Source organism: Lampetra fluviatilis, chromosome 4, assembly GCF_964198595.1.
Source record: "Lampetra fluviatilis chromosome 4, kcLamFluv1.1, whole genome shotgun sequence".
Taxonomy (NCBI): Eukaryota; Metazoa; Chordata; class Hyperoartia; order Petromyzontiformes; family Petromyzontidae; genus Lampetra; species Lampetra fluviatilis.
Window position 1 is genome coordinate 18,113,979 of NC_136278.1, and position 27,667 is coordinate 18,141,645.

General features: G+C 48.2%; 1 protein-coding gene across 2 annotated transcripts; it reads right to left on the reverse strand.

Moving 5' to 3' along the window:
* Positions 1-118: 118 nt before the first annotated feature.
* On the reverse strand, positions 119-27,667 carry LOC144931619 (DGAT1/2-independent enzyme synthesizing storage lipids-like). Of its 2 annotated transcripts, none has more exons than XM_078855700.1 (7): positions 27,539-27,667; positions 8,666-9,002; positions 7,749-7,916; positions 7,157-7,350; positions 6,430-6,490; positions 4,612-4,751; positions 119-4,524 (listed from the first exon to the last, which is right to left on the reverse strand). In XM_078855700.1, exons 2-7 carry the CDS (start codon positions 8,994-8,996, stop codon positions 4,039-4,041), a joined length of 1,380 nt encoding a protein of 459 aa, XP_078711826.1. In that variant the 5' UTR covers positions 8,997-9,002; positions 27,539-27,667; the 3' UTR covers positions 119-4,038. The 2 variants fall into 2 exon arrangements, with proteins under 2 accessions (XP_078711826.1, XP_078711827.1); XM_078855701.1 differs by having other exon boundaries at positions 4,282-4,529.

The window sequence follows — 27,667 nt, forward strand, 5'->3', positions numbered from 1 at the left end:
TGACAAAACAATCAGTCCGCTCGACCGATCGATCAGATGCGGTTGGTGTGCCAAGCGTACGAATGATTCTACTCAGCTAACAAAAAAAACATCAGCACATGCGATAATGTGACGAGGTAAAATGCAACAGCTTTATCGTGAGCAGAGGGAGGATTACATTAGTTCCCAGAGGCGGACTTCACAAAGCGATGTACAAAAGCCGGACCGCGTCCTGGCTTGACCCCAAGTGACCGCGCGTCGTACACGCGTCAAACACGCGGCGTCGTACACGCGTGGGAAAAACCAGACTTCTCACCCTTCCCCGCTGAAAGCCAACTGCAGGATTCCCTCGTTATTCGTGAGGGACACGTTCTGCAGATGCTCGTGTATAGCAAATTCCGCGGATAATGGATATTGTCCTGCGGATATCGTAGATATTTCTAAAGCTTAGAGAAGTTCCGTCTTTCTCTCATCTGTTGATCTCATCACTTTCTCTCATAACAGTGTCGCTCATCACTTTCTCTCGATGCGATTCGCGGATTGCCAAAATCGCGGAGAGCAAGTTTTGTGAATAACGAGGGAAATCTGTACCCCACTCTTCAGCGGCGCTTTGCTCGGTGGCCCCCCTCGACCCCGCTTGGCAGGAAACCAGATCCACCTCTGGCTCTGCCGTTGCTATGGAATGATTTTCAACTTGTACTGCATGGCCCAGAACCCAATTCATCCACAACACCAGTGACCTTCCAGATTTGTTTTATAAAAACATCCTCGGGACTTTGTTTTGCATTTGCTTGGAAATCCGCAAGGAGTGAAACCTGTCACGGAAGTGCAGTCACCCCACGTGGCACGCCGACGCCCAGGCAATCGGGCTCCATCTCTGTTCGACAATTGCCCACCAATTGCAAAAACTCCCCAGAACGAGCACGAACCAAAGGCGTTCAAACACGCCAACGGGTAAAGCAGCCAAAGGCATCGCGGGGTTATCGCCGTTCCGCTGTGGGCTCGACTCCCGTCTCTGAACAAGCCATTTCAAAGGCCATGCGTTAAATCGAAGGCCCCGCCAGTCCATTCGGTACTCGAGCCGTTCTTACAGCAGAAGGCCATCAGCAAGGCGCCACGTCTCGCAGAGGGGTTTCGTCGACAGCAGTTTGACGGAAAGGGCACGACGTTGCTCCGTGGCTTTACCTCGATTCGCTCATTTGTGGTGTCGTTTCCAAATTTGGACCGCAAACGCTGGCGTGCACACACACAGCCTCCTGCTATCTTTGAAATAACACTACGGGAGCTTTTTCAACATCGACCACTAAACAGACAGTGCGACGTATTTACGGTTAATACACGCCCGCAGCATTAACCGGGGCCGGCCGCCCGTCTTTAAAACCGCGAGCCTCTCCAGCAAGCGGCGAACGCGCTTGCCGCTCGGCCACGTCGCCGCCTGCCACGTCGTTACGCCGCGGACTTGGACGTGGGCAGAGAGTGCGAGCGACGCCGTCGGTCCCCCCCCACAGCCCTGCGAAGGCCTGGCGGCGTAGACCCACTCCCACTGGCATCGCAAACGACACGCACGCTTCCCTTACCGCCGAGTCAACAAATGTACGGTCGGCCCACCACGCGCATTGACAGATTGCACTCGTTTGTACCTGATATAAACACTCGGCGCCCATTTAACGTAACGTGGTTGTCAAGTCACAGGCAGCACATTATACATTCATTCATATCACCGCATTTCTACACTTTGATTTTTTTTTTTTACAATTATCATAAGCGATTGAGGTTTGTTTAGCCAGGTGACTGCCCACCCAGTGTGATTCTCTTACAAACGAGACCCGGGAATTCATAATTGCACAGACAAAAATGAGAGTATTTAGTCATACTGAATTTTGGGAAATGGTATCCATGGCACACAATGGCTTGTGACATGACGAGGTCATTAAACATCGACCTCGCAACGCAGTGCGAGCTTGAAAACTCTCACACGGACCAGTGAGCAGCTGCAGTGGGAAATCAAACCACGACGTCGATACGCACCGGCTCGGCGCACGTGGACACGCGACCTACCCAACGTGACGCGGCTACTCGCAGCTATCCCGCAATGTTCACCACCGCCGCCGCACGCTCGGTGACGCCAAAAGACACTGCACGTCGAAAATCTGCGGAATTGCGCCGACGTCTTGACGGCAACCGTGCACACGGAGCCTGCGTGTACTGTGCTGGCACGGGTAACACACACTCCAGAATCACCGTCGCGGTCGGATCTGGGCTGCGACGAACCTGATATGTGCGAACAAGACTCTACGTTTGCGGAATGTGTTGTACTGTGCGATGTGTGTCAAAAATATACAATTCTCACGGACAATAGGCGCGTCATGAAACGCACCACTTCTACTTAAATGACTGTGTTCCGTGCGGACTAAGGATGTTAAAATATTTTACGATAAAAAAACGGTGAACGGATCGCCGCACACAGAGAGACGTCGAAAGCAATAAACACAACGCGTTTAGCTTTCTGAGAAACGGAGGAAGAGGCCACAGCGGTGGTGTCAAGGTCACCACCCCGGGTTTTCAATCCACAGGTCACCGGTTCGACTCCATCTCCCGGGCACGGCAGTTGAACCAACGGTGAAGGATTAAATCGGTGCGTCCGTGACTAAAAATCCCACTGGAATCGGTTACCGATTCCTGACCTGCAGAACCGATAACCGATTCTGACAACAGTTGCCGGTTCATGGATGGTCACCAGTTTAGCGATTGCCATTTAAGAACCTGAGCGTGAATTCACCACGACAGCCACGTGATGGAGGTCAGAGACAAAGGCATGGAGAGATGGAAAAACCCAGCAGGGCCTTCTGTGATCACCGTGCCAGAAGCGGAAATGGTCCCTTTGAGAAGAGTAACTCGGATGCTTAATGGGCTCATCGGCGTCATCAGCCATGGTCGATCCACTGCCGGATGAAAGCCTTCCAAGCCGCCGCCGCCGCCACCTCTCAATCCAGCAATGCATCGATCCACAAGGCAACTGCATACGAGCCGATTTGGTGGCTCCATCTCCACGGCGGGTGACATTTCTCCTTCTCTACATTTCCACTGCTCGCACAGATGTTGCATAACTCACTCACGCCATCAATTCCAAGAGCACTCTCCCCCCAACCAGGACGCAGCAAACGCAAGGAGGGTGTGGGTGCTGGCCTGTGCCTGGGTAAGGTGCCGACCCAGCACCTCTCTCTCCCCTCCTCTGGAGTCGAATCGTAAGTAACCAGAGATAAAGGCACCACCGCCCTCATGAGTCGTGTTCCTCCCGCACGCCGTTCAGAAGGGCCAGCGCGGTGACCCCTGACTGCACTGACGTAGCTTCGGAAGTGCTTTGTACGCAAATACTGGGACATAAGCAACCGGGGCGCTTTTTTCCGGGTCGTCGACCCAGAAAGTACAACCGCACACAGCCCACCACCACGTCCAGTGTACCTCTCTCGAAGCCCACGGTCGGGACTCGTGGACACTCGCGGGGCTCCCGACAGATCGCGAGTCCCGAGGCGTTTTGCACGCTTACCAGAGCGCCCGTGTGGATTCACGCAGCCTCGCAGCAGCTGGGATGAGGACCCACAGCTGTGGTGCCCCCCACCCCCCTCCCCCCTTCACAGTCGCATGGCCACCGGTCTCGCCCTTGCTTGCGATCATCAGCACAGCGCAGCGTGCGGGCATTTCCTCTCCGCCAGCGTACACATGGGCACCTGCATTAAGCCCAGGTGGCCTCTATATTTTTTCCACTATTTTTTATTTCGCCAGGTTTAAGGCCCACCGAGCTGTGTAGCTCTTCTTCAGAAGCTGCCTGGCCACAAATGACAGCTCAACAAAGTGGCTTATCACGTGGACATTTAGAGCAGCTGAATGCGTGATGTTGATTCTAAATGCGGGGAGAGAGACACGCAAACTTCAAATATACAGCAGGCGTCATGCTTGGGATCGAACCCACGACCTCCTGCATACCAGGTGAAGGAGTTAACATCTCGCCACCGTGGTGCCCCATACACAGGGACCCCCACACAGACAGCGGCAGAACTGTCAGAAAGTGCAGCGTGCCAGTGAACCACGACACCGTACCGAACGTCTGACGCAGGCCTGGAGCGCAATTTCCGATGTGCGGTCTACGCGACACGGCGCGTAAAATATGTTCCCGCGACCCTGGCAATACACAAAGATGTTTGACCCGATGAGCCCGTTCGAGGAGTGGCGATCGACTCGCGAGCCCCTGAGAACCCGCGAGGGCCGGTTACGGAACGTCCCGCGGCAACCTGCGCCGCGAGCCGGGCGTGCTCGTGGCGGCAAGGGGCCCGGCGGCCTCCACGAGCTCGCGCTTTGGGATGACGAGGAGGTCAAGGAGGTCGAGGCCGAGGTCGCCCCAATGGGCGTCAGCCGCCGCCGTCGTCGTCGCCACCACGCCAGCATCACTCCTCGTCCTTGGTGCGGCGGCTCAGGCGGTCGAGCAGAGCACAGAAGATGTTCCCCGGGATCGTCTGGTGCTCGTTTATCAGCCTCTGCAGGGCTTGCCTGGTCTGCCAAAACAAATGGAACCGCAAGTTACGCGTTGGCCAGACGCGGTAACCACGGTCACAATGCAGGCGGGCAGGCGGGCACCTTCTCGGTGAGCTCCGGGGCGGTCGTGCCGGCCTCGTAGGGGATCGGATCTCCCAGGTAGGTGCGGAACTTCACGGGGAAGCCGCCGTAAATGGGCACCAAGGGCAGGCGGCATCGCTCGTACAGGCAGCGCAACACTCCTGCAAAAGCAGAGACTTGGTGAGCTTTTCCCATGTATATAAAGCAACGCTTGTTATTATTACTATGCACTTATTACAGTTTAACTTTGTTGTTGCACGGCCCTGTTGCGCCCGTCGAGCGTATAGAAACACAAATATCTCATTGACAAAGTTTGCCAGGACCTGTTAACAAATAGCGGCTGATACCGCGTGGGTTGGGCTTCGAAGCGTCCACGCGAGGTCTGTCGCACGCAACGGTGCTCGGCAAACCGTGCCAGCCTTAATAGGCACTCCCGAACACCACTCCTCCCAAGGGTCCAAGAGAGTTAACAGAGGGACCTTTGTGTTGCTCACTTGAGCAGGGGGACCGTGCAAATCCGAACTCTGCGCGTCGCGTTTACGCATTTAAGCGGCATCCTAAGCAGAAATGTTTCCAGAAACGTCGTATTCAAATTGTAAATATTGTGGATTTTACTCTCCAACACACCGGTGGGCTAATGTCGTAACTAATTGGTGCGTTTTGTTTACGTTTCAAACTTTACTGGCTGTGTCGGGCGGTGGAGGGTATTATGACACATTTATACTTACGCGACCTCTCCCAAAAACCTTTATTACGAATAAAATGCTATTCTATTCGTGCGTGTGATGGCAGCAATATGTTCAAGAGCTCAACGCCAATGTCGAGGTCTGCTGGCCACGACAGAGAGGGCTTTAGGAGAGAGAGTTAATGTCCTTTCGCTTTTCCCACTTCTGCTGAAGGACTGAAGGAACAGAGGCTACAGTGAGTTTTGTTTGGTTTGCATGGCCACAATGCCACTGCTGTGGCTTGTTCTGGAATTTTCCACTTATCAAGGAGGCACGGTGCAGCATCAGCGTGGTGAGGTTCTGATGCGGATGATGGCTCCACCGCAATTGTCTTCGACGGGGGAATGTAAAAGCTCGGAGGTACGATATTTTGGGGTCTCGAGTGAGCAGGTGTTTATTTTGGACGTCCGCGTTGTTCCACTCCGCTCGAAAGCAGCGTTCTTCCGAATGTGGCTTAAGATTCGAGAATGGCGGCAGCCGCAGCAACATCCGCAGCGGCGCGATCCCATGGAAGGGGTGATTGGGACTCGAGTTGGTGGCGGCGGCGGTGGCGGCGGGGCAAATGGTGGGGACGACCCAGGGCTATGTGGTGAGCCAAACGGTGGGGACGACCCAGAGCTGCGTGGTGAGGCAAGCAGTGGAGACTTCCCAGGGCTACGTGGTGAGGAATGAGGTGAAGACTGTCCAGGGCTACGTGGTGAGGAATGAGGTGGAGACTGCCCAGGGCTACGTGGTGAGGAATGAGGTGGAGACTGCCCAGGGCTACGTGGTGAGGAATGAGGTGGAGACTGCCCAGGGCTACGTGGTGAGGCAAGTAGTGGAGATTGCCCAGGGCTACGTGGTGAGGAATGAGGTGGGGACGACCCAGGGCTGCGTGGTGAGGCAAGCAGTGGAGACTGCCCAGGGCTACGTGGTGAGGAATGAGGTGAAGACTGCCCAGGGCTACGTGGTGAGGAATGAGGTGGAGACTGCCCAGGGCTACGTGGTGAGGAATGAGGTGGAGACTGCCCAGGGCTACGTGGTGAGGAATGAGGTGGGGACGACCCAGGGCTGCGTGGTGAGGCAAGCAGTGGAGACGCCCAAGGGCGACGTGGCGTTTGGCAGGGGCACTCACTCAGTCCTCCGAGCGTGCGGAAGCCCTCCCGAATGTTCTGGGTAAACATGGGGATGATCGGCTGCGCACGGAGAAAAACACAAACCACGCAAAGTTACGAACGAGCTAAAAAAAACGCACAGACGAAGACACACACACACGTGGCACACTGACGCAAGCTGACAGAAGAGACGCTGCCACAACGCATGATCAGCTTCACCGTCGTGCGGTAGATGCAGCGCTATGCAGTAACGTTTCCAATTCAATATCAACTCACACGAGATGATGATCATGACGATGGTTGTGATGATGGTGGCCATGAGAATGATTACAGCCATCATAATGACACCCATGATAATGACACTCATTAGTGATAATGATATGATGCTTCTTTTGATGATGTTGATAGTGTGTCTGTCATTGAAGATTGTAATGATACCAACATCACCATGATGCCGTTGTTCCTGATGATGATGCTCTGCTCCTTTACATTCTGGCTATAAAAATTAAGCTGCTGCTGCTGATGATGTCGATGATGACGTTTGTACTGATATTGACAATAACCACGATCGCGATGTTCGTGACGGAGACGACAATAACAGCACTCAAGACGACGACGACGTTGATGACAGCAGTGTTCAAGACGTCAACGAGGCCGATGTCAAGGGTTCGCACGAACAACGCCACCGCCGCCGCCGCCGCTCGCGACGAGGGAGAGGGCGCCGTTGCCGACGAGCCGGCCACTCACCACTCGGGCGTCGATGGCGACCTGGGCGAAGCCGGTGCGGCGGCCCCACTCGATGCGGTAGGCATTGTCGCTGAAGAGCGCCTCGCGCACGCCGCCCGGCGAGATGGCGAGGAGGTGGCCGGCGCGCAGCGCACGCACGCACTCCTCCCTGGGGCCGTGCGTCACGAAGAAGACCTCGAGCAGCAGCCGGAAGCCTGCACGCGCGCAACAAACGTCGCTCGATGCACGGTTCAACAGCTCGACCGGCCATGCTTGCACGGTCGCGCGGAGGCTGGTGAGCGAATCGATGAGCGAGCCGGCGAGCGAGCCGGTGAGAGAGCAGGTGAGAGCTCTTGGCATCGGTGCCGTGGAGTGGGTGGCCGTGGCGTGGGTCTGGGGCAGGGGTGGCCGTGGCGTGGGTCTGGGGAGGGGGTGGCCTTGGCGTGGGTCTGGTGTGACCGTGGCGTGGGTCTGGGAAGGGGGTGGCCTTGGCGTGGGTGTGGGGAGGGGTGGCCGTGGCGTGGGTCTGGGGAGGGGGTGGCCTTGGCGTGGGTGTGGGGAGGGGGTGGCCGTGGCGTGGGTCTGGGGAGGGGTGGCCCGCTGAGCCGCTCACCGGGGATCTTGAAGAGGAAGTGATCGGCGACCGAGTGGCAGGTCCGGCCTTTCTGCAGAATGAGCCTGGACACCAGGTAGTAGTAGTCGATGGGGATGGCGCCATGGTAGTAGATGATCAGGGCCGGGCCCTCGTCTGGGATCTTGTCCAATCCGTGAACCTCGTAGCCTGTAAAGTCAACGCACACACAACGAGATAAAGGCAAAGATCCCCATGTAGTCTTAACAGACTGTCGGTGCAAGTGCTGTTAGCGAGCGCCTATGAAGATTGGCACGGCACACGAGGAGGTGGGTGGCCAGGACCACGCCTGGCCGCCTTTGTCTCCCCAGTGGCGATATTTACACACCGCACCAGGTAAGGTACTCAATTGAGGCTGAGTCGACCTAGGGGAGGCCCAGGACTGGTTAAGATAATTGTCACTGGTATTGGCCGTGAGCGGAAATCTAACTTGGATCGCCAGGTTCGTAGCGCAAAATCACCACCACCCTCACAACCACCACTACCACCTCAACCACTTCTACCACCCTCGGCACCGCCGCTACATTACCACCACCAGCACCGTCACCACCACAGCTGCCGCATGTGGAGGCGCCCTGGTGGCGAGGTGTTAACTGCCTCGCCTGGTATAAAGGAGGTCATTGGTTCATTCTCGACCCTGACGCTGTATATTTGGAGTGGTCGTGTGGATTTTTCTCTGGGTTCTCCGGTTTTTCCCTTCGCATTTAGAATTAACATCACGCATTTAAGAATAATTGGCCACGATAACTTTCCACGCGATCAGCCACTTCATTGAGCCATCATTTGTGGCGGCCAGATCGCTTCTGAAAACGAGCTACGTCGTAGCCCAATGGGACCTTGCCTGTAAAAATAAAAAATATTTCTCGTTTAATAGTTGGGGTGCCGCAGGGGCGGCTCACCATGCCAGATGGTGGCGTGGCCGTCCCAGAGCGCGGCGAGCGTCTTGCGCGCCCCGTCCCAGAAGCTGTGTGAGTAGGCCGTTCGCAGCACGCTCTTGCTGCCGTAGACGTGCAGGAAGAGGATGGAGAGGTAGAGGAAGAGCAGGATGAAGAGCGGCAGGATGAAGACGACGAGCAGCGGTGTGAAGACCCAGAGCAGGTGGGCCGCGTACTCCAGGCAGACGTCGAGGCCCTCCAGGCCCGTCCACGCTGTCCACGCCTCCAGCAGCCAGCCCAGCACCTCGGGGCGCTCCAGCCCGGAGGCCGGGCAGCTCTCTGAGGAGTTGAGCATCGCGCCCTGGGGGGAGGGCGGCATCACGCGCACGGCGTCCCCGTCAGGATGTTGTATTTATGCCCATTTTTCCTAAAATTTATATTAAGAATAATTAGGCCAATATATATATTTTTTAATTAAATAATGAAAACAACCCGCTACTCCTCACAGGCCACGCCGGGCATCTGAAAAACAAGGAATGCCATTAAACAGCAAATGTCAGGACCTCCCCGGCCACCTTTGTCTTCCCACGGTTCGACAAACACATGCCAGCCATAAATACATATGGCGGGGTCTGGCCTCGGGATGACCCACACAGGGGGAGTGGGGGGTTAGGGCGGTCGTGAGGGGGGGTCTGTGGCCTGGCATTCTTGGGGTGTCTGTTTTTTTCTGTTTGTTTTTCTCTCGCAAGAGATGTGCAGAGAGGGCAGAGGGGAGGGGTTTTTCACGTTTTTGGGTTTTAAGCACAAACGCACATCACGCAGTTCAGTCTGGTTCGACTCGGCTTGCGACGCAGCGTTGCGAGGGAGGCTCACAAGGGAGTTGGGGCGGAGGCTTGCCGAGACATCGACGCCAACCATGGGTCGTGCCTCGAGGAGAGATGTGACGAGGAGGGGTCGTTAGAGTCGCAGAAGTCTGAGTTCAGTCTGGGTCGAGGCTGGGTTTGAGCCGTGCTCCGGCTGGCGGTGCCGTCGCGAGAGAGCAAACACCGATACCCGGTGTCGCTTCTCGCAGAACGAAGTGAACCTGAACCAGCGCAGCCCTTAAGTGAGGGCGCGAGGGGCATCAGCGGGTGCCCGTGTGAAGCTGTCAGCTGCACGCCAAAGGCGAAAGCAAAGAGAGAGAACGGAGCAGTGGAAAGAGCCTGACCGGCCGCCCGTGAGGAAGAGGACAGCACCCACTGAGAACAGACCAGACGTCCAGCAGCGGAGGAGCTGCGCGCTATCCGACGACGGAATTATCAACACACAACACACCAATGTACAGCATGAAACACGCGCTGTACTAACACACAACACACCAATGTACAGCATGAAACACGCGCCGTACTATCACACAACACACTAATGTACAGCATGAAACACGCGCCGTACTAACACACAACACACTAATGTACAGCATGAAACATGCGCCGTACTAACACACAACACACTAATGTACAGCATGAAACACGTGCCGTACTAACACACAACACACTAATGTACAGCATGAAACACGCGCCGTACTAACACACAACACACTAATGTACAGCATGAAACACGCGCCGTACTAACACACAACACACTAATGTACAGCATGAAACATGCGCCGTACTAACACACAACACGCTAATATACAGCATGAAACACGTGTCGTACTAACACACAACACACTAATGTACAGCATGAAACATGTGTCGTACTAACACAACACATTAATATACAGCATGAAACACGTGTCGTACTAACACACAACACACTAATGTACAGCATGAAACACGTGCCGTACTAACACACAACACACTAATGTACAGCATGAAACACGCGCCGTACTAACACACAACACACTAATGTACAGCATGAAACACGCGCCGTACTAACACACAACACACTAATGTACAGCATGAAACATGCGCCGTACTAACACACAACACGCTAATATACAGCATGAAACACGTGTCGTACTAACACACAACACACTAATGTACAGCATGAAACATGTGTCGTACTAACACAAGACCCATTAATATACAGCATGAAACACGTGTCGTACTAACACACAACACACTAATGTACAGCATGAAACACGCGCCGTACTAACACACAACACACTAATGTACAGCATGAAACATGCGCCGTACTAACACACAACACGCTAATATACAGCATGAAACACGTGTCGTACTAACACACAACACACTAATGTACAGCATGAAACATGTGTCGTACTAACACACAACACACTAATGTACAGCATGAAACACGTGTCGTACTAACACACAACACACTAATGTACAGGATGAAACACGCGCCGTACTAACACACAACACACTAATATATAGCATGAAACACGTGCCGTAATAACAGACACCACACTAATATACAGCATGAAACACGTGCCGTACTAACACACACCACACTAATATACAGCATGAAATACGTGCGTACTAACACACAACACACTAATATACAGCATGAAATACGCGCCGTACTAACACACAACACACTAATGTACAGCATGAAACACGTGCCGTACTAACACACAACACACTAATGTACAGCATGAAACACGTGTCGTACTAACACACAACACACTAATGTACAGCATGAAACACGTGCCGTACTAACACACAACACAATAATGTACAGCATGAAACACGCGCCGTACTAACACACAACACACTAATATACAGCATGAAACACGTGTCGTACTAACACACAACACACTAATATACAGCATGAAACACGTGCCGTACTAACACACAACACACTAATACACAGCATGAAACACGTGCCGTACTAACACACAACACACTAATATACAGCATGAAACACGTGCCGTACTAACACACAACACACTAATGTACAGCATGAAACACGTGTCGTACTAACACACAACACAATAATATACAGCATGAAACACGTGTCGTACTAACACACAACACACTAATATACAGCATGAAACACGCGCCGTACTAACACACAACACACTAATATACAGCATAAAACACGTGCCGTACTAAAACACACCACACTAATATACAGCATGAAACACGTGCCGTACTAACACACACCACACTAATATACAGCATGAAACAAATGCCGTACTAACACACAACACACTAATATACAGCATGAAACACGCGCCGTAATAACACACAACACACTAATGTACAGCATGAAACACGTGCCGTACTAACACACAACACACTAATGTACAGCATGAAACGTGTCGTACTAACACACACCACACTAATGTACAGCATGAAACGTGTCGTACTAACACACACCACACTAATGTACAGCATGAAACGTGTCGTACTAACACACAACACACTAATGTACAGCATGAAACGTGTCGTACTAACACACAACACACTAATGTAAAGCATGAAACGTGTCGTACTAACACACACCACACTAATGTACAGCATGAAACGTGTCGTACTAACACACACCACACTAATATACAGCATGACACACGTGCCATACTAACACACAACACTAATGTACAGCATGAAACACGCGCCGTACTAACACACAACACACTAATATACAGCATGAAACACGTGTCTTACTAACACACAACACACTAATATACAGCATGAAACACGTGCCGTACTAACACACAACACACTAATACACAGCATGAAACACGTGCCGTACTAACACACAACACACTAATATACAGCATGAAACACGTGCCGTACTAACACACAACACACTAATATACAGCATGAAACACGTGCCATACTAACACACAACACACTAATGTACAGCATGAAACACGTGTCGTACTAACACACAACACACTAATATACAGCATGAAACACGTGTCGTACTAACACACAACACACTAATGTACAGCATGAAACACGTGCCGTACTAACACACAACACACTAATATACAGCATGAAACACGCGCCGTACTAACACACAACACACTAATGTACAGCATGAAACACGTGCCGTACTAACACACAACACACTAATGTACAGCATGAAACACGTGCCGTACTAACACACAACACACTAATATACAGCATGAAACACGCGCCGTACTAACACACAACACACTAATGTACAGCATGAAACACGTGTCGTACTAACACACAACACACTAATATACAGCATGAAACACGTGTCGTACTAACACACAACACACTAATATACAGCATGAAACACGTGCCGTACTAACACACAACACACTAATGTACAGCATGAAACACGCGCTGTACTAACACACAACACACTAATGTACAGCATGAAACACGTGCCGTACTATCACACAACACACTAATGTACAGCATGAAACACGCGCCGTACTAACACACAACACACTAATGTACAGCATGAAACACGTGCCGTACTAACACACAACACACTAATGTACAGCATGAAACATGTGCCGTACTAACACACAACACACTAATGTACAGCATGAAACACGTGTTGTACTAACACACAACACACTAATATACAGCATGAAACACTCGCCGTACTAACACACAACACACTAATATACAGCATGAAACACGTGTTGTACTAACACACAACACACTAATGTACAGCATGAAACACGTGTCGTACTAACACACAACACATTAATGTACAGCATGAAACACGTGTCGTACTAACACACAACAGACTAATGTACAGCATGAAACACGTGTCGTACTAACACACAACACACCAATGTACAGCATGAAACACGTGCCGTACTAACACACAACACACTAATGTACAGCATGAAACACGTGCCGGACTAACACACAACACACTAATATACAGCATGAAATACGCGCCGTACTAACACACAACACACTAATGTACAGCATGAAACACGTGTCGTACTAACACACAACACACTAATGTACAGCATGAAACATGTGCCGTACTAACACACAACACAATAATGTACAGCATGAAACACGTGTCGTACTAACACACAACACACTAATGTACAGCATGAAACACGTGCCGTACTAACACACAACACACTAATGTACAGCATGAAACACGTGTCGTACTAACACACAACACACTAATGTACAGCATGAAACATGTGCCGTACTAACACACAACACAATAATGTACAGCATGAAACACGCGCCGTACTAACACACAACACACTAATATACAGCATGAAACACGTGTCGTACTAACACACAACACACTAATATACAGCATGAAACACATGCCGTACTAACACACTAATATACAGCATGAAACACGTGCCGTACTAACACACAACACACTAATATACAGCATGAAACACGTGCCGTACTAACACACAACACACTAATGTACAGCATGAAACACGTGTCGTACTAACACACAACACAATAATATACAGCATGAAACACGTGTCGTACTAACACACAACACACTAATATACAGCATGAAACACGCGCCGTACTAACACACAACACACTAATATACAGCATAAAACACGTGCCGTACTAACACACACCACACTAAAATACAGCATGAAACACGTGCCGTACTAACACACACCACACTAATATACAGCATGAAACACGTGCCGTAATAACACACAACACACTAATGTACAGCATGAAACACGTGCCGTACTAACACACAACACACTAATGTACAGCATGAAACACGTGCCGTAATAACACACAACACACTAATGTACAGCATGAAACACGTGTCGTACTAACACACAACACACTAATGTACAGCATGAAACACGTGCCATACTAACACACAACACACTAATGTACAGCATGAAACACGCGCCGTACTAACACACAACACACTAATATACAGCATGAAACACGTGCCGTAATAACACACAACACACTAATGTACAGCATGAAACACGTGCCGTAATAACACACAACACACTAATGTACAGCATGAAACACGTGTCGTACTAACACACAACACACTAATGTACAGCATGAAACACGTGCCATACTAACACACAACACACTAATGTACAGCATGAAACACGCGCCGTACTAACACACAACACACTAATATACAGCATGAAACACGTGTTGTACTAACACACAACACACTAATATACAGCATGAAACACGTGCCGTACTAACACACAACACACTAATATACAGCATGAAACACGCGCCGTACTAACACACAACACACTAATGTACAGCATGAAACACGTGCCGTACTAACACACAACACACTAATGTACAGCATGAAACACGTGTCGTACTAACACACAACACACTAATGTACAGCATGAAACACGCACCATACTAACACACAACACACTAATATACAGCTTGAAACACGTGTCATACTAACACACAACACACTAATATACAGCATGAAACACGTGCCGTACTAACACACAACACACTAATACACAGCATGAAACACGTGCCGTACTAACACACAACACACTAATATACAGCATGAAACACGTGCCGTACTAACACACAACACACTAATATACAGCATGAAACACGTGCCATACTAACACACAACACACTAATGTACAGCATGAAACACGTGTCGTACTAACACACAACACACTAATATACAGCATGAAACACGTGTCGTACTAACACACAACACACTCATGTACAGCATGAAACACGTGTCATACTAACACACAACACACTAATGTACAGCATGAAACACGTGCCGTACTAACACACAACACACTAATGTACAGCATGAAACACGTGCCGTACTAACACACAACACACTAATATACAGCATGAAACACGTGCCATACAAACGCACAACACACTAATGTACAGCATGAAACACGTGTCGTACTAACACACAACACACTAATATACAGCATAAAACACGTGTCGTACTAATACACAACACACTAATGTACAGCATGAAACACGTGTCGTACTAACACACAACACACTAATGTACAGCATGAAACACGTGATGTACTAACACACAACACACTAATGTACAGCATGAAACACGTGCCGTAATAACACACAACACACTAATGTACAGCATGAAACACGTGTCGTACTAACACACAACACAATAATGTACAGCATGAAACACGCGCCGTACTAACACACAACACACTAATATACAGCATGAAACACGTGTCGTACTAACACACAACACACTAATATACAGCATGAAACACATGCCGTACTAACACACTAATATACAGCATGAAACACGTGCCGTACTAACACACAACACACTAATATACAGCATGAAACACGTGCCGTACTAACACACAACACACTAATGTACAGCATGAAACACGTGTCGTACTAACACACAACACAATAATATACAGCATGAAACACGTGTCGTACTAACACACAACACACTAATATACAGCATGAAACACGCGCCGTACTAACACACAACACACTAATATACAGCATAAAACACGTGCCGTACTAACACACACCACACTAAAATACAGCATGAAACACGTGCCGTACTAACACACACCACACTAATATACAGCATGAAACACGTGCCGTAATAACACACAACACACTAATGTACAGCATGAAACACGTGCCGTACTAACACACAACACACTAATGTACAGCATGAAACACGTGCCGTAATAACACACAACACACTAATGTACAGCATGAAACACGTGTCGTACTAACACACAACACACTAATGTACAGCATGAAACACGTGCCATACTAACACACAACACACTAATGTACAGCATGAAACACGCGCCGTACTAACACACAACACACTAATATACAGCATGAAACACGTGCCGTAATAACACACAACACACTAATGTACAGCATGAAACACGTGCCGTAATAACACACAACACACTAATGTACAGCATGAAACACGTGTCGTACTAACACACAACACACTAATGTACAGCATGAAACACGTGCCATACTAACACACAACACACTAATGTACAGCATGAAACACGCGCCGTACTAACACACAACACACTAATATACAGCATGAAACACGTGTTGTACTAACACACAACACACTAATATACAGCATGAAACACGTGCCGTACTAACACACAACACACTAATATACAGCATGAAACACGCGCCGTACTAACACACAACACACTAATGTACAGCATGAAACACGTGCCGTACTAACACACAACACACTAATGTACAGCATGAAACACGTGTCGTACTAACACACAACACACTAATGTACAGCATGAAACACGCACCATACTAACACACAACACACTAATATACAGCTTGAAACACGTGTCATACTAACACACAACACACTAATATACAGCATGAAACACGTGCCGTACTAACACACAACACACTAATACACAGCATGAAACACGTGCCGTACTAACACACAACACACTAATATACAGCATGAAACACGTGCCGTACTAACACACAACACACTAATATACAGCATGAAACACGTGCCATACTAACACACAACACACTAATGTACAGCATAAAACACGTGTCGTACTAACACACAACACACTAATATACAGCATGAAACACGTGTCGTACTAACACACAACACACTCATGTACAGCATGAAACACGTGTCATACTAACACACAACACACTAATGTACAGCATGAAACACGTGCCGTACTAACACACAACACACTAATGTACAGCATGAAACACGTGCCGTACTAACACACAACACACTAATATACAGCATGAAACACGTGCCATACAAACGCACAACACACTAATGTACAGCATGAAACACGTGTCGTACTAACACACAACACACTAATATACAGCATGAAACACGTGTCGTACTAACACACAACACACTAATGTACAGCATGAAACACGTGTCGTACTAACACACAACACACTAATGTACAGCATGAAACACGTGATGTACTAACACACAACACACTAATGTACAGCATGAAACACGTGCCGTAATAACACACAACACACTAATGTACAGCATGAAACACGTGCCGTACTAACACACAACACACTAATATACAGCATGAAACGCGCGCCGTACTAACACACAACACACTAATGTACAGCATGAAACACGTGTCGTACTAACACACAACACACTAATATACAGCATGAAACACGTGCCGTACTAACACACAACACACTAATATACAGCATGAAACACGTGCCGTACTAACACACAACACACTAATATACAGCATGAAACACGTGCCGTACTAACACACAACACACTAATATACAGCATGAAACACGCGCCGTACTAACACACAACACACTAATGTACAGCATGAAACACGTGCCGTACTAACACACAACACGCTAATGTACAGCATGAAACACGTGTCGTACTAACACACAACACACTAATGTACAGCATGAAACACGCGCCATACTAACACACAACACACTAATATACAGCTTGAAACACGTGTCGTACTAACACACAACACACTAATGCACAGCATGAAACACGTGCCGTACTAACACACAACACACTAATATACAGCATGAAATACGCGCCGTACTAACACACAACACGCTAATGTACAGCATGAAACACGTGTCGTACTAACACACAACACACTAATATACAGCATGAAACACGTGTCGTACTAACACACAACACACTAATTTACAGCATGAAACACGTGCCGTACTAACACACAACACACTAATATACAGCATGAAACACGTGCCGTACTAACACACAACACACTAATATACAGCATGAAACACGTGCCGTACTAACACACAACACACAAATATACAGCATGAAACACGCGCCGTACTAACACACAACACACTAATGTACAGCATGAAACACGTGCCGTACTAACACACAACACACTAATGTACAGCATGAAACACGTGTCGTACTAACACACAACACACTAATGTACAGCATGAAACACGTGCCGTACTAACACACAACACACTAATGTACAGCATGAAACACGTGCCGTACTAACACACAACACACTAATATACAGCATGAAACACGCGCCGTACTAACACACAACACACTAATATACAGCATGAAACACGTGCCGTACTAACACACAACACACTAATATACCGCATGAAACACGTGCCGTACTAACACACAACACACTAATATACAGCATGAAACACGTGCCGTACTAACACACAACACAGTAATATACAGCATGAAACACGTGCCGTACTAACACACAACACACTAATACACAGCATGAAACACGTGCCGTACTAACACACAACACACTAATATACAGCATGAAACACGTGCCAAAGGTGGGAAACCGCCTTACAAGCCACGCCCAGCATCACACAGCCCGTGACGCCCATGACGTCGCTAAGCTCCGTGCCATCACCTCCCGTCCAGCGGCACACGCAGGAGTAGAGGTGAAACTTTGCCCCCCCCCACAACGATCCGATGAGTAGCATACCTGTCAACTCCTTATCAGTGCCCTACCTCATTACAGACCAATTCAGACCTAATTGGTCACCCCGTGCCCCTTACAAATCTCGACGTTCATCTTACAAAGTCCCATCACAAGGGAGAAACACAAACACATAGACAATGTTTTGTTGTTGCCCGTATTGAAATGTCTGTACGCCGTATGGACCTGAAAACTACATTTTTCTGTACAAGAATACTGGGTAAACCGTATGGGTTCACAGGTATTGGTAATGGTGGGAGTGGTGGTGGAAATTGGGATGTTTAAAATGTAATTGGACAATGCAAAACATACGTAGTAGTAACGCAGGCGAAGGATGTGTTTCTTGTTCAGCTAAGAACAGAACCCACGGGTGGTGAAGAGCGCCTCAGAGGGGTGAGATGTCAGTGACGTCTCACTTCGCCTTTCCGTCTTTCTCAAAGCGTCGTTATGGGCCGTCCATAAATGACGTCACGCGATTTTAGCCGTTTTTTGACCCCCCCTCCCCCCCTCGTCACACGGCGTCACAAAAAGTCAGACCCCCCCTCAAATATGACGTCACAAAGCTCTGCCCCGCCCCCCCCCCCCAAAAAAAAGACACATTTCCATTTTTAAAATAAAACATGCTTCAAATCACTTTAAACTATTGTAATTTTAGTGCGTATTTAATGTGGCGCTGCACTCTGATGTTGTAGGAGAAAACATTTATTAAAAAGGAGGCGTTGGAAAGCTTTCTTTTGAGCCTCGTCTCAAACGGTGTTAGACGAGAGGACGCGTCCCATGATATAAAAAAAAAAACTTGAAACTTTGTAGTAGAACGAAGAAAAATGGAGAGTACAGTTATAACAATGACATATTAATTTCATGGAATGAAAATCCCTGGTAAAATCATTAGAATCAAAATGTTTAATAACAATCATTCAAAACTATACAAAATGTATGCATATCCATTCTCCTATGGAGAATCAAAATGCTCCTTCATGGAATAAATAGGGAGAGCATGGATCTCTTCATTACGTGGAATGCATATTCCATTCAGATCAAGCTCTTCTTCGTCTATCCAATCTGCACTCTCTCCATTTCTTCGTTCACGATGACAACCATTAGTTCACGTTGCCGACGTGCAGCGACTCTCCGTGGCCTGATGCGTCTGGGCTGCATAATCATTGATTCCTGCTTGTGTGATACAGAGTGGCTGCGCAGCATGACTAACGACGCGAAGTATGTGTGATATTTCTTGCAAATCCTAGCGCTAAGCACTGATTGCAGTACAAGTCATATGGAATCGACCGATAAGGATTTGAAGAGCGAGGAAGGATGTCATCCACGTTCAAACTTTGTGATGCAAACAGAGATGTGAAACACGGTAGAACCAATACCTCTGCCGTGGCTGACCATTGCTATAACGCTGTGGGCTCGCATGATATTATGGGAACCTCATTTGCCAGTAAAAATATGAAAATTGGTTTTTTACCCTTCTATCTGGCAACAAAACTGACACCTTTTTACAAGGAGTCATGTTTGCATAGACCGCAATACCTGCAGTCATAATACAAACAAAAGACATAACTCTGATAATGTGCACTGTCCTTGAAGTTGATTGGTCCACACCCGAGACAGCTTTCCTTAGAGCCTAGTCTCACATGGGTTGGACCAGATGACGCCAAAAGGCGTCCAGATGACGCCAAAAGGCGTCATCTGGTCCAACCCATGTGAGACTAGGCTCTAAGGAAAGCTGTCTCGGGTGTGGACCAATCAACTTCAAGGACAGTGCACATTATCAGAGTTATGTCTTTTGTTTGTATTATGACTGCAGGTATTGCGGTCTATGCAAACATGACTCCTTGTAAAAAGGTGTCAGTTTTGTTGCCAGATAGAAGGGTAAAAAAACAATTATCGCATGATATTGTTTTTTCCGAGACCAAGGTACTCCGCAAACCTTCGGGCAAATATCAAAAGTTTGTTCATGAAGTCGTGCAGATAAAAAACATAGATATAACTTCAACCAAGAAGATGGATACAAATTGAGATGTAATTGGAAGGATATTATTAACCAGGTAAAGCCTTAACTAGTTATGGTTGTTTCCATCATACCGGCCGGGTACTAGTTTATTTTCCCGAGTTACTTCCCCCCCCCCCCGTGTCCCACACTCAGCTTCCCACTTCTAGCCCCGCCTACTCCCCCCCCAACAGCCTCACTTCTTCTCCCCCTAGCGCTCACGCAGCTCCCCTTCCCCTGCTCCACCCCCCTCTCTCTCTCCCCCCTTGCTTCTCCCCCCTTTATTACCTATATACAGTGAGGGAAAAAAGTATTTGATCCCCTGCTGATTTTGTACGTTTGCCCACTGACAAAGAAATTATCAGTCTATAATTTTAATGGTAGGTTTATTTGAACAGTGAGAGACAGAATAACAACAACAAAATCCAGAAAAACGCATGTCAAAAATGTTATAAATTGATTTGCATTTTAATGAGGGAAATAAGTATTTGACCCCCTCTCAATCAGAAATATTTCTGGCTACCAGGTGTCTTTTATACAGGTAACGAGCTGAGATTAGGAGCACACTCTTAAAGGGAGTGCTCCTAATCTCAGCTTGTTACCTGTATAAAAGACACCTGTTCACAGAAGCAATCAATCAATCAGATTCCAAACTCTCCACCATGGGCAAGACCAAAGAGCTCTCCAAGGATGTCAGGGACAAGATTGTAGACCTACACAAGGCTGGAATGGGCTACAAGACCATTGCCAAGCAGCTTGGTGAGAAGGTGACAACAGTTGGTGCGATTATTCGCAAATGGAAGAAACACAAAAGAACTGTCAATCTCCCTCGGCCTGGGGCTCCATGCAAGATCTCACCTCGTGGAGTTGCAATGATCATGAGAACGGTGAGGAATCATCCCAGAACTACACGGGAGAATCTTGTCAATGATCTCAAGGCAGCTGGGACCATAGTCACCAAGAAAACAGTTGGTAACACTACGCCGTGAAGGACTGAAATCCTGCAGCGCCCGCAAGGTCCCCCTGCTCAAGAAAGCACATATACATGGCCGTCTAAAGTTTGCCAATGAACATCTGAATGATTCAGAGGACAACTGGGTGAAAGTGTTGTGGTCAGATGAGACCAAAATGGAGCTCTTTGGCATTAACTCAACTCGCCGTGTTTGGAAGAGGAGGAATGCTGCCTATGACCCCAAGAACACCATCCCCACCGTCAAATATGGAGGTGGAAACATTATGCTTTAGGGGTGTTTTGCTGCTAAGGGGACATGACAACTTCACCGCATCAAAGGGACGATGGACGGGGCCATGTACCGTCACATCTTGGGTGAAAACCTCCTTCCCTCAGCCAGGGCATTTAAAATGGGTCGTGGATGGGTATTCCAGCATGACAATGACCCAAAACACACGGCCAAGGCAACAAAGGAGTGGCTCAAGAAGAAGCACATTAAGGTCCTGGAGTGGCCTAGCCAGTCTCCAGACCTTAATCCCATAGAAAATCTGTGGAGAGAGCTGAAGGTTCGAGTTGCCAAACGTCAGCCTCGAAACCTTAATGACTTGGAGAAGATCTGCAAAGAGGAGTGGGACAAAATCCCTCCTGAGATGTGTGCAAACCTGGTGGCCAACTACAAGAAACGTCTGACCTCTGTGATTGCCAACAAGAGTTTTGCCACCAAGTACTAATTCATGTTTTGCAGAGGGGTCAAATACTTATTTCCCTCATTAAAATGCAAATCAATTTAGAACATTTTTGACATGCGTTTTTCTGGATTTTGCTGTTGTTATTTTGTCTCTCACTGTTCAAATAAACATACCATTAAAATTATAGACTGATCATTTCTTTGTCAGTGGGCAAACGTACAAAATCAGCAGGGGATCAAATACTTTTTTCCCTCACTGTAACCTCTTGCCACGGCAGCTCTCTCGCCTACTTCAGCATTTTTTCTTGCTGTGGTTGTTCCACCTGATGAAGATTGCTTATGTTGCGATCGAAACGTCGTGATTTGTTTATTTTATTTCTACCTTCGTGACTTTACCGAAAGAACCAAAGAGTAGAGATGGGTCTCTTGTCCGTTCTAGAATTTTAATACAGGGCCTTTAAGAATTGAATTGGCTTCCGATGGGGCTCCACTCTGCGCTGGCTACATTCCAATGACTGATGGAGTTGGTCCTAGCTGGACTGCAGTGGGACTGATGCTTGATATACCTCGACGATATTATCGTCTTCAGCCGTACGTTCGAAGAAAATGGGCGCGGCAAATCTCAAATTTAAGCCCCAAAAATGTCACCTCCTGCAAAAATCCGTGCGGTATCTCGGTCACATTGTCAGCATTGCAACGGACCCCGAGAAAACAGCGTGCGTTCGGACTTGGCCGACCCCCACATCGGTGGGGAAGTTGCGAAGTTTTAGAGGATTCGCGTCTTTTTATCGCCGTTTTGCCGCCGGGTTTGCTACCATCGCGAAACCCCTCCACGCCTTGACGGCTAAGGGTCAGAGGTTTCATTGTGCACAATTGATCATTTTTTGCACGTAAAATACTAAATCGTGCACGCGATATACTGAATCTTTCCATAAGGGAACTCTGTAGTTAAATCAAAGATCCTAAATGGTTAAATTCAGTCACTCATGGTTCATAGTCGGACAATGGTGTAAAGAAGCACGACGCCATTTTCTGGGTACAAAAAACTTAAAATTTAATGGAGGAATAATTAATCATGGAGGACGCGTTGGCTATTGTACGCTTGCCGAATGACGTCTATTTAGTCGGTACTCCGTGATTAATTATCCCTCCATGCTCAAAAATGGCTGTTTGATATCTTTGTACCCAAAACTTTCTCTCTATATTATTATAAATGTTATCGTAACATAATAATAGTATTAAAAAAGTGTGACGTAGTTTGACTTCTTATGTTTAACATTGTAATATAATCTATACTGTAAATATAAGGTGACCTTAATACATTTCAATAATCAAAAAGTTCATAATGAAAATTAATCAAAATTTGTGTTGTTATAACAATTCACAAATGTCTGACCCCCCTCCCCCCTTAGGTGCGTGACGTCATTTATGGACGGCCCCCTAATCCGCAATTCACATCCTCTCTCCACCCATAGACAGTCGCGATTACAACTCTCTTCTCTATATCTAGGCTCTCCCAACACGCCTGGTCTGCGTGTAAGAGTAGACCAAATACCGTGGCGTGAGCAAGCAATTGACCGCAGCACCATGACCTTTATCCAGTGTATATGTGTGTGTGTGATGGACGCCCCGGCTGATGTATAGTCAGCCTCTCTACCCTCGACTGTTCCGTGTCTTGCAGAGGAGAAGGGAAGCTGTAAGGGTGTACACCTTGAAGAGGGAACGGTGGGACACGTGGCGAGGCTTTGAGATAAAATGCTGCTTTTCTGGAGCGGGTTTTGCAAACTTGTTAATTCCACGGCGCTCACCTCGGACTGTGATAAATCTTCACGGATAACTCAACAAAAACACTCACTGTGGGCCTGACTGGGCGCCACGGTGCCGAGGAGATGTTAACTACCTCGCCTAGTATGCAGGAGGTCGTGGTTTCGAACTCGACCCTGACACCTGTTTCTGTATATTTGGAGTTTGCGTGTCTCTCTCTCTCTGTGGTCGCGTGGATTTTTTCCCCGGGTCCTCCGGGGGTTCTCCCATCCGCATTTAGCCTCAACATCACGGTTTCAAGTATTTTTGGCTGCTGTAAATGTCCACACGATGACGATGATAAGTCCGCTTCGTGGAGCTATAATTTGTGCTAGCCAGGTCACTTGTGAAAATGAGCTACGTAGCTCAGTTGTCATTTGCCTTGTCAAATTAAATAAGTAATATTTAAAAATACTTTGAAAAACACGCTTTAATGAAATGTACCCTACTCGTAATGGCAGAACTCCACGACTCCAGGAAGTGGCCCCGAAGCTGGCATAACGTAAGAGGCCGTGGTGACTTACAGCCAACGTGAGTTGAGCGTGGACAATTAGACCCAAGCCGAAACATAACATATAAAAAAGATTGTTTAAAATGTTTATTTTTCTTTTTAATGATAGAATATGGTATTGTCATCAGTAAGACATAAGTCTACCAAGTTTGCAGTCGATACCACATTGGGAAGTGGGTTAAAATTGAGTTACAATATTTTTTTTGAGGATACGACAACAGACAAGAGTGAGTAAAATAAAAAAGCGTGTAAATTACAAAATAAAAAATAGTTTCCCATAGAACTCATCGCTGCTGCTGCCATCACCACGCGAGATCGGAACAGAAGAAGCACCGGAGGTGGACCGATATCAAAGCGACGAAATCTCCACTTGGCAATGAACAGCGGCGTGCATGCAGAACGGAGTGTTCCACCGGTCCGTGTTGCCAGGTACGACGGTGCGGCTCACAGCCACGGGCAGGAGAGAGAGAGAGCAGGGAACAAAGCATGAGGGTAGTGGAGGGAAAGAGAGAGACGCGTGACACGGAGACAGGAAGAGATGCCCCGTGTCGCCTGTGAGAGACTGCTGGGGCTGTTAGCGAGCAGCAGCAGCAGCGCCTATGGCACACGAGGAATGTGGGTGGCCAGCAACCACGCCCGGCCGCCTTTGTCTCCCCCAGTGGCGACGTTTACCGCACACCGCACCAGGCACTCATTTGAGGCTGAGTCGACCCAGGATCGTCGCCGGTGGGTGGCGTGAGCGGGAATCGAACTTCGGGTTGGTAGCGTAGCGTTGCGCTAACCGCTGCGCCACCGCTCCCCACCACCACCACCACCAACAACAACTACCACCACCACCAACAACTACCACCAACAACAACTACCACCGCCACCACCACCACCTACCACCACCAACAACAACTACCACCTGATTCCCACCACCACCCATCTCAAAAGAATTCTCTCATCAAAAACGCTATACCACAGAGCTCATGGCATTTCTGACCAACACCACCTGGCCAGTGAATTAAGACACGTACATCGGGCCCTCAGGATGAACGGATACTCTTGACCGCACCATCCGCCAAGCTGTTTCTCCCACCATACAGAAACAGCCACTTGAAACTCCGATCAAAACTATCACGTTGCCATACATAGCAGGCGTGACCAAAAAGATCTCCAAAATTCTAAACAAACATAAGATCCAAGTCCGATTCAGTACAGTACGTAAAATCCGTGATGTAATTCTATCTGTGAAAGATGTCATTCCTGACTTACAATACCCTGGAGTCTACAAACTGAGTTGCAGCTGTGGTGATTGCTACATTGGAGAAACGAAACGTCATGTCTCTGATCGTGTCCGCGAGCACAAGTCAGATCTGAAACACGGCAAAACTGATTCTTCCGCCGTTGCCGATCATTGCTACAATGCTGTGGGCTCTCATGAAATTGTCTTTTCCGAGACCAAGGTACTGTGCAAACCTCCTGGCTACCATCAAAGGTTTGTACACGGAGCCATCCAAATATACAAACACAAACATAATTTCAACCGTGATGATGGGTACAAACTTAGTAATCATTGGAAAGATGTTATTAACCATGCAAAAAAGATTTTACTACACATATTTGGACCATCTTATTTGACAGGCACTATTCTTCAGTTACCCTATAGTTTCTTCTTCATTTTTCACACACTGGTTTCCTGCTTTAAGTTTTACCACACATATTTGGCAAATCTAGAATTAATCCCAGCAACGTAGCAAAGTGCTGTTTCATCTACATAACAAAGGCTCAGTCCCATTTACAGCAGCAGCACCTTAACAGCAGCCGCACCTTAACAACTCTTGGAACCTCCCGGTTCAACCAGTCTGCACAACAAAGGCTCATTCCTAGCAGCGGCTTTAGCCGCACCAACTTCACAATAATAATATCCAGGGGCCTGCCTTGGCTCCTCCCACCCTCAACCAGCATATATACAAGGACGGTTTTCTTGGAATTTCTCTTACTTGATACAGCTATCGTGCTGTGACGGTTCCACCTGAAGACGGAAGCTTGTGTTGCCTCCGAAACGTCGTGATTTTGATTTTATTTTACTTTTATTAATTTTTATTTTTTACCTACGTGACTTTACCGAAAAAAACCTAAGAATATAACTACCACCACCAACAACAACTACCGCCACCACCAACAACTACCACCACCACCACCGCCACCACCAACAACTACCACCACCAACAACAACTACCACCACCACGAACAACTTCCGCCACCAACAACAACCACCACCACCAACAACAACTACCACCATCTACCACCACCACCAACAACTACCGGCACCACCACCAGCGTGGTCGTCGCATTGACGTTGAGAGACGACGCGGGTTGCCACCGTGGGGCCCGACCATCACGACCACCACGAGTGGTGATGATGGGTCGACACGACAGCAGTGTACAGCTTCCCTGGCCGTCTTTGTCTCTCTCGTCACGTGTCCCTGCCGTCTTTGTCTCTCTCGTCACGTGTCCCTGCCGTCTTTGTTTCTCCCGTCACGTGTCCCAACAGTTTTGTCTCTCTCACCTGGTGTCCCGGCCGTCTTTGTCTCTCTTGTCACGTGTCCCGGCCGTCTTTGCCTCCCTTCCCGCTGGAGCCCAGCGTCAGCGGCCGGGCTCCTCCACTCAGCGCGACCAAGCCAAGGGGCCGCGGAAA

Coding starts and splice junctions, on each gene's coding strand:
- LOC144931619 (XM_078855700.1), bottom strand. CDS start 8,996: ATGCTCAACTCCTCAGAGAGCTGCCCGGCCTCCGGGCTGGAGCGCCCC. Junction 7,917..8,665: donor CCACGCCACCATCTGGCATG/GTGAGCCGCCCC, acceptor TTGACTTTACAG/GCTACGAGGTTCACGGATTG. Junction 6,491..7,156: donor TCGCCATCGACGCCCGAGTG/GTGAGTGGCCGG, acceptor CTCCGTGCGCAG/CCGATCATCCCCATGTTTAC.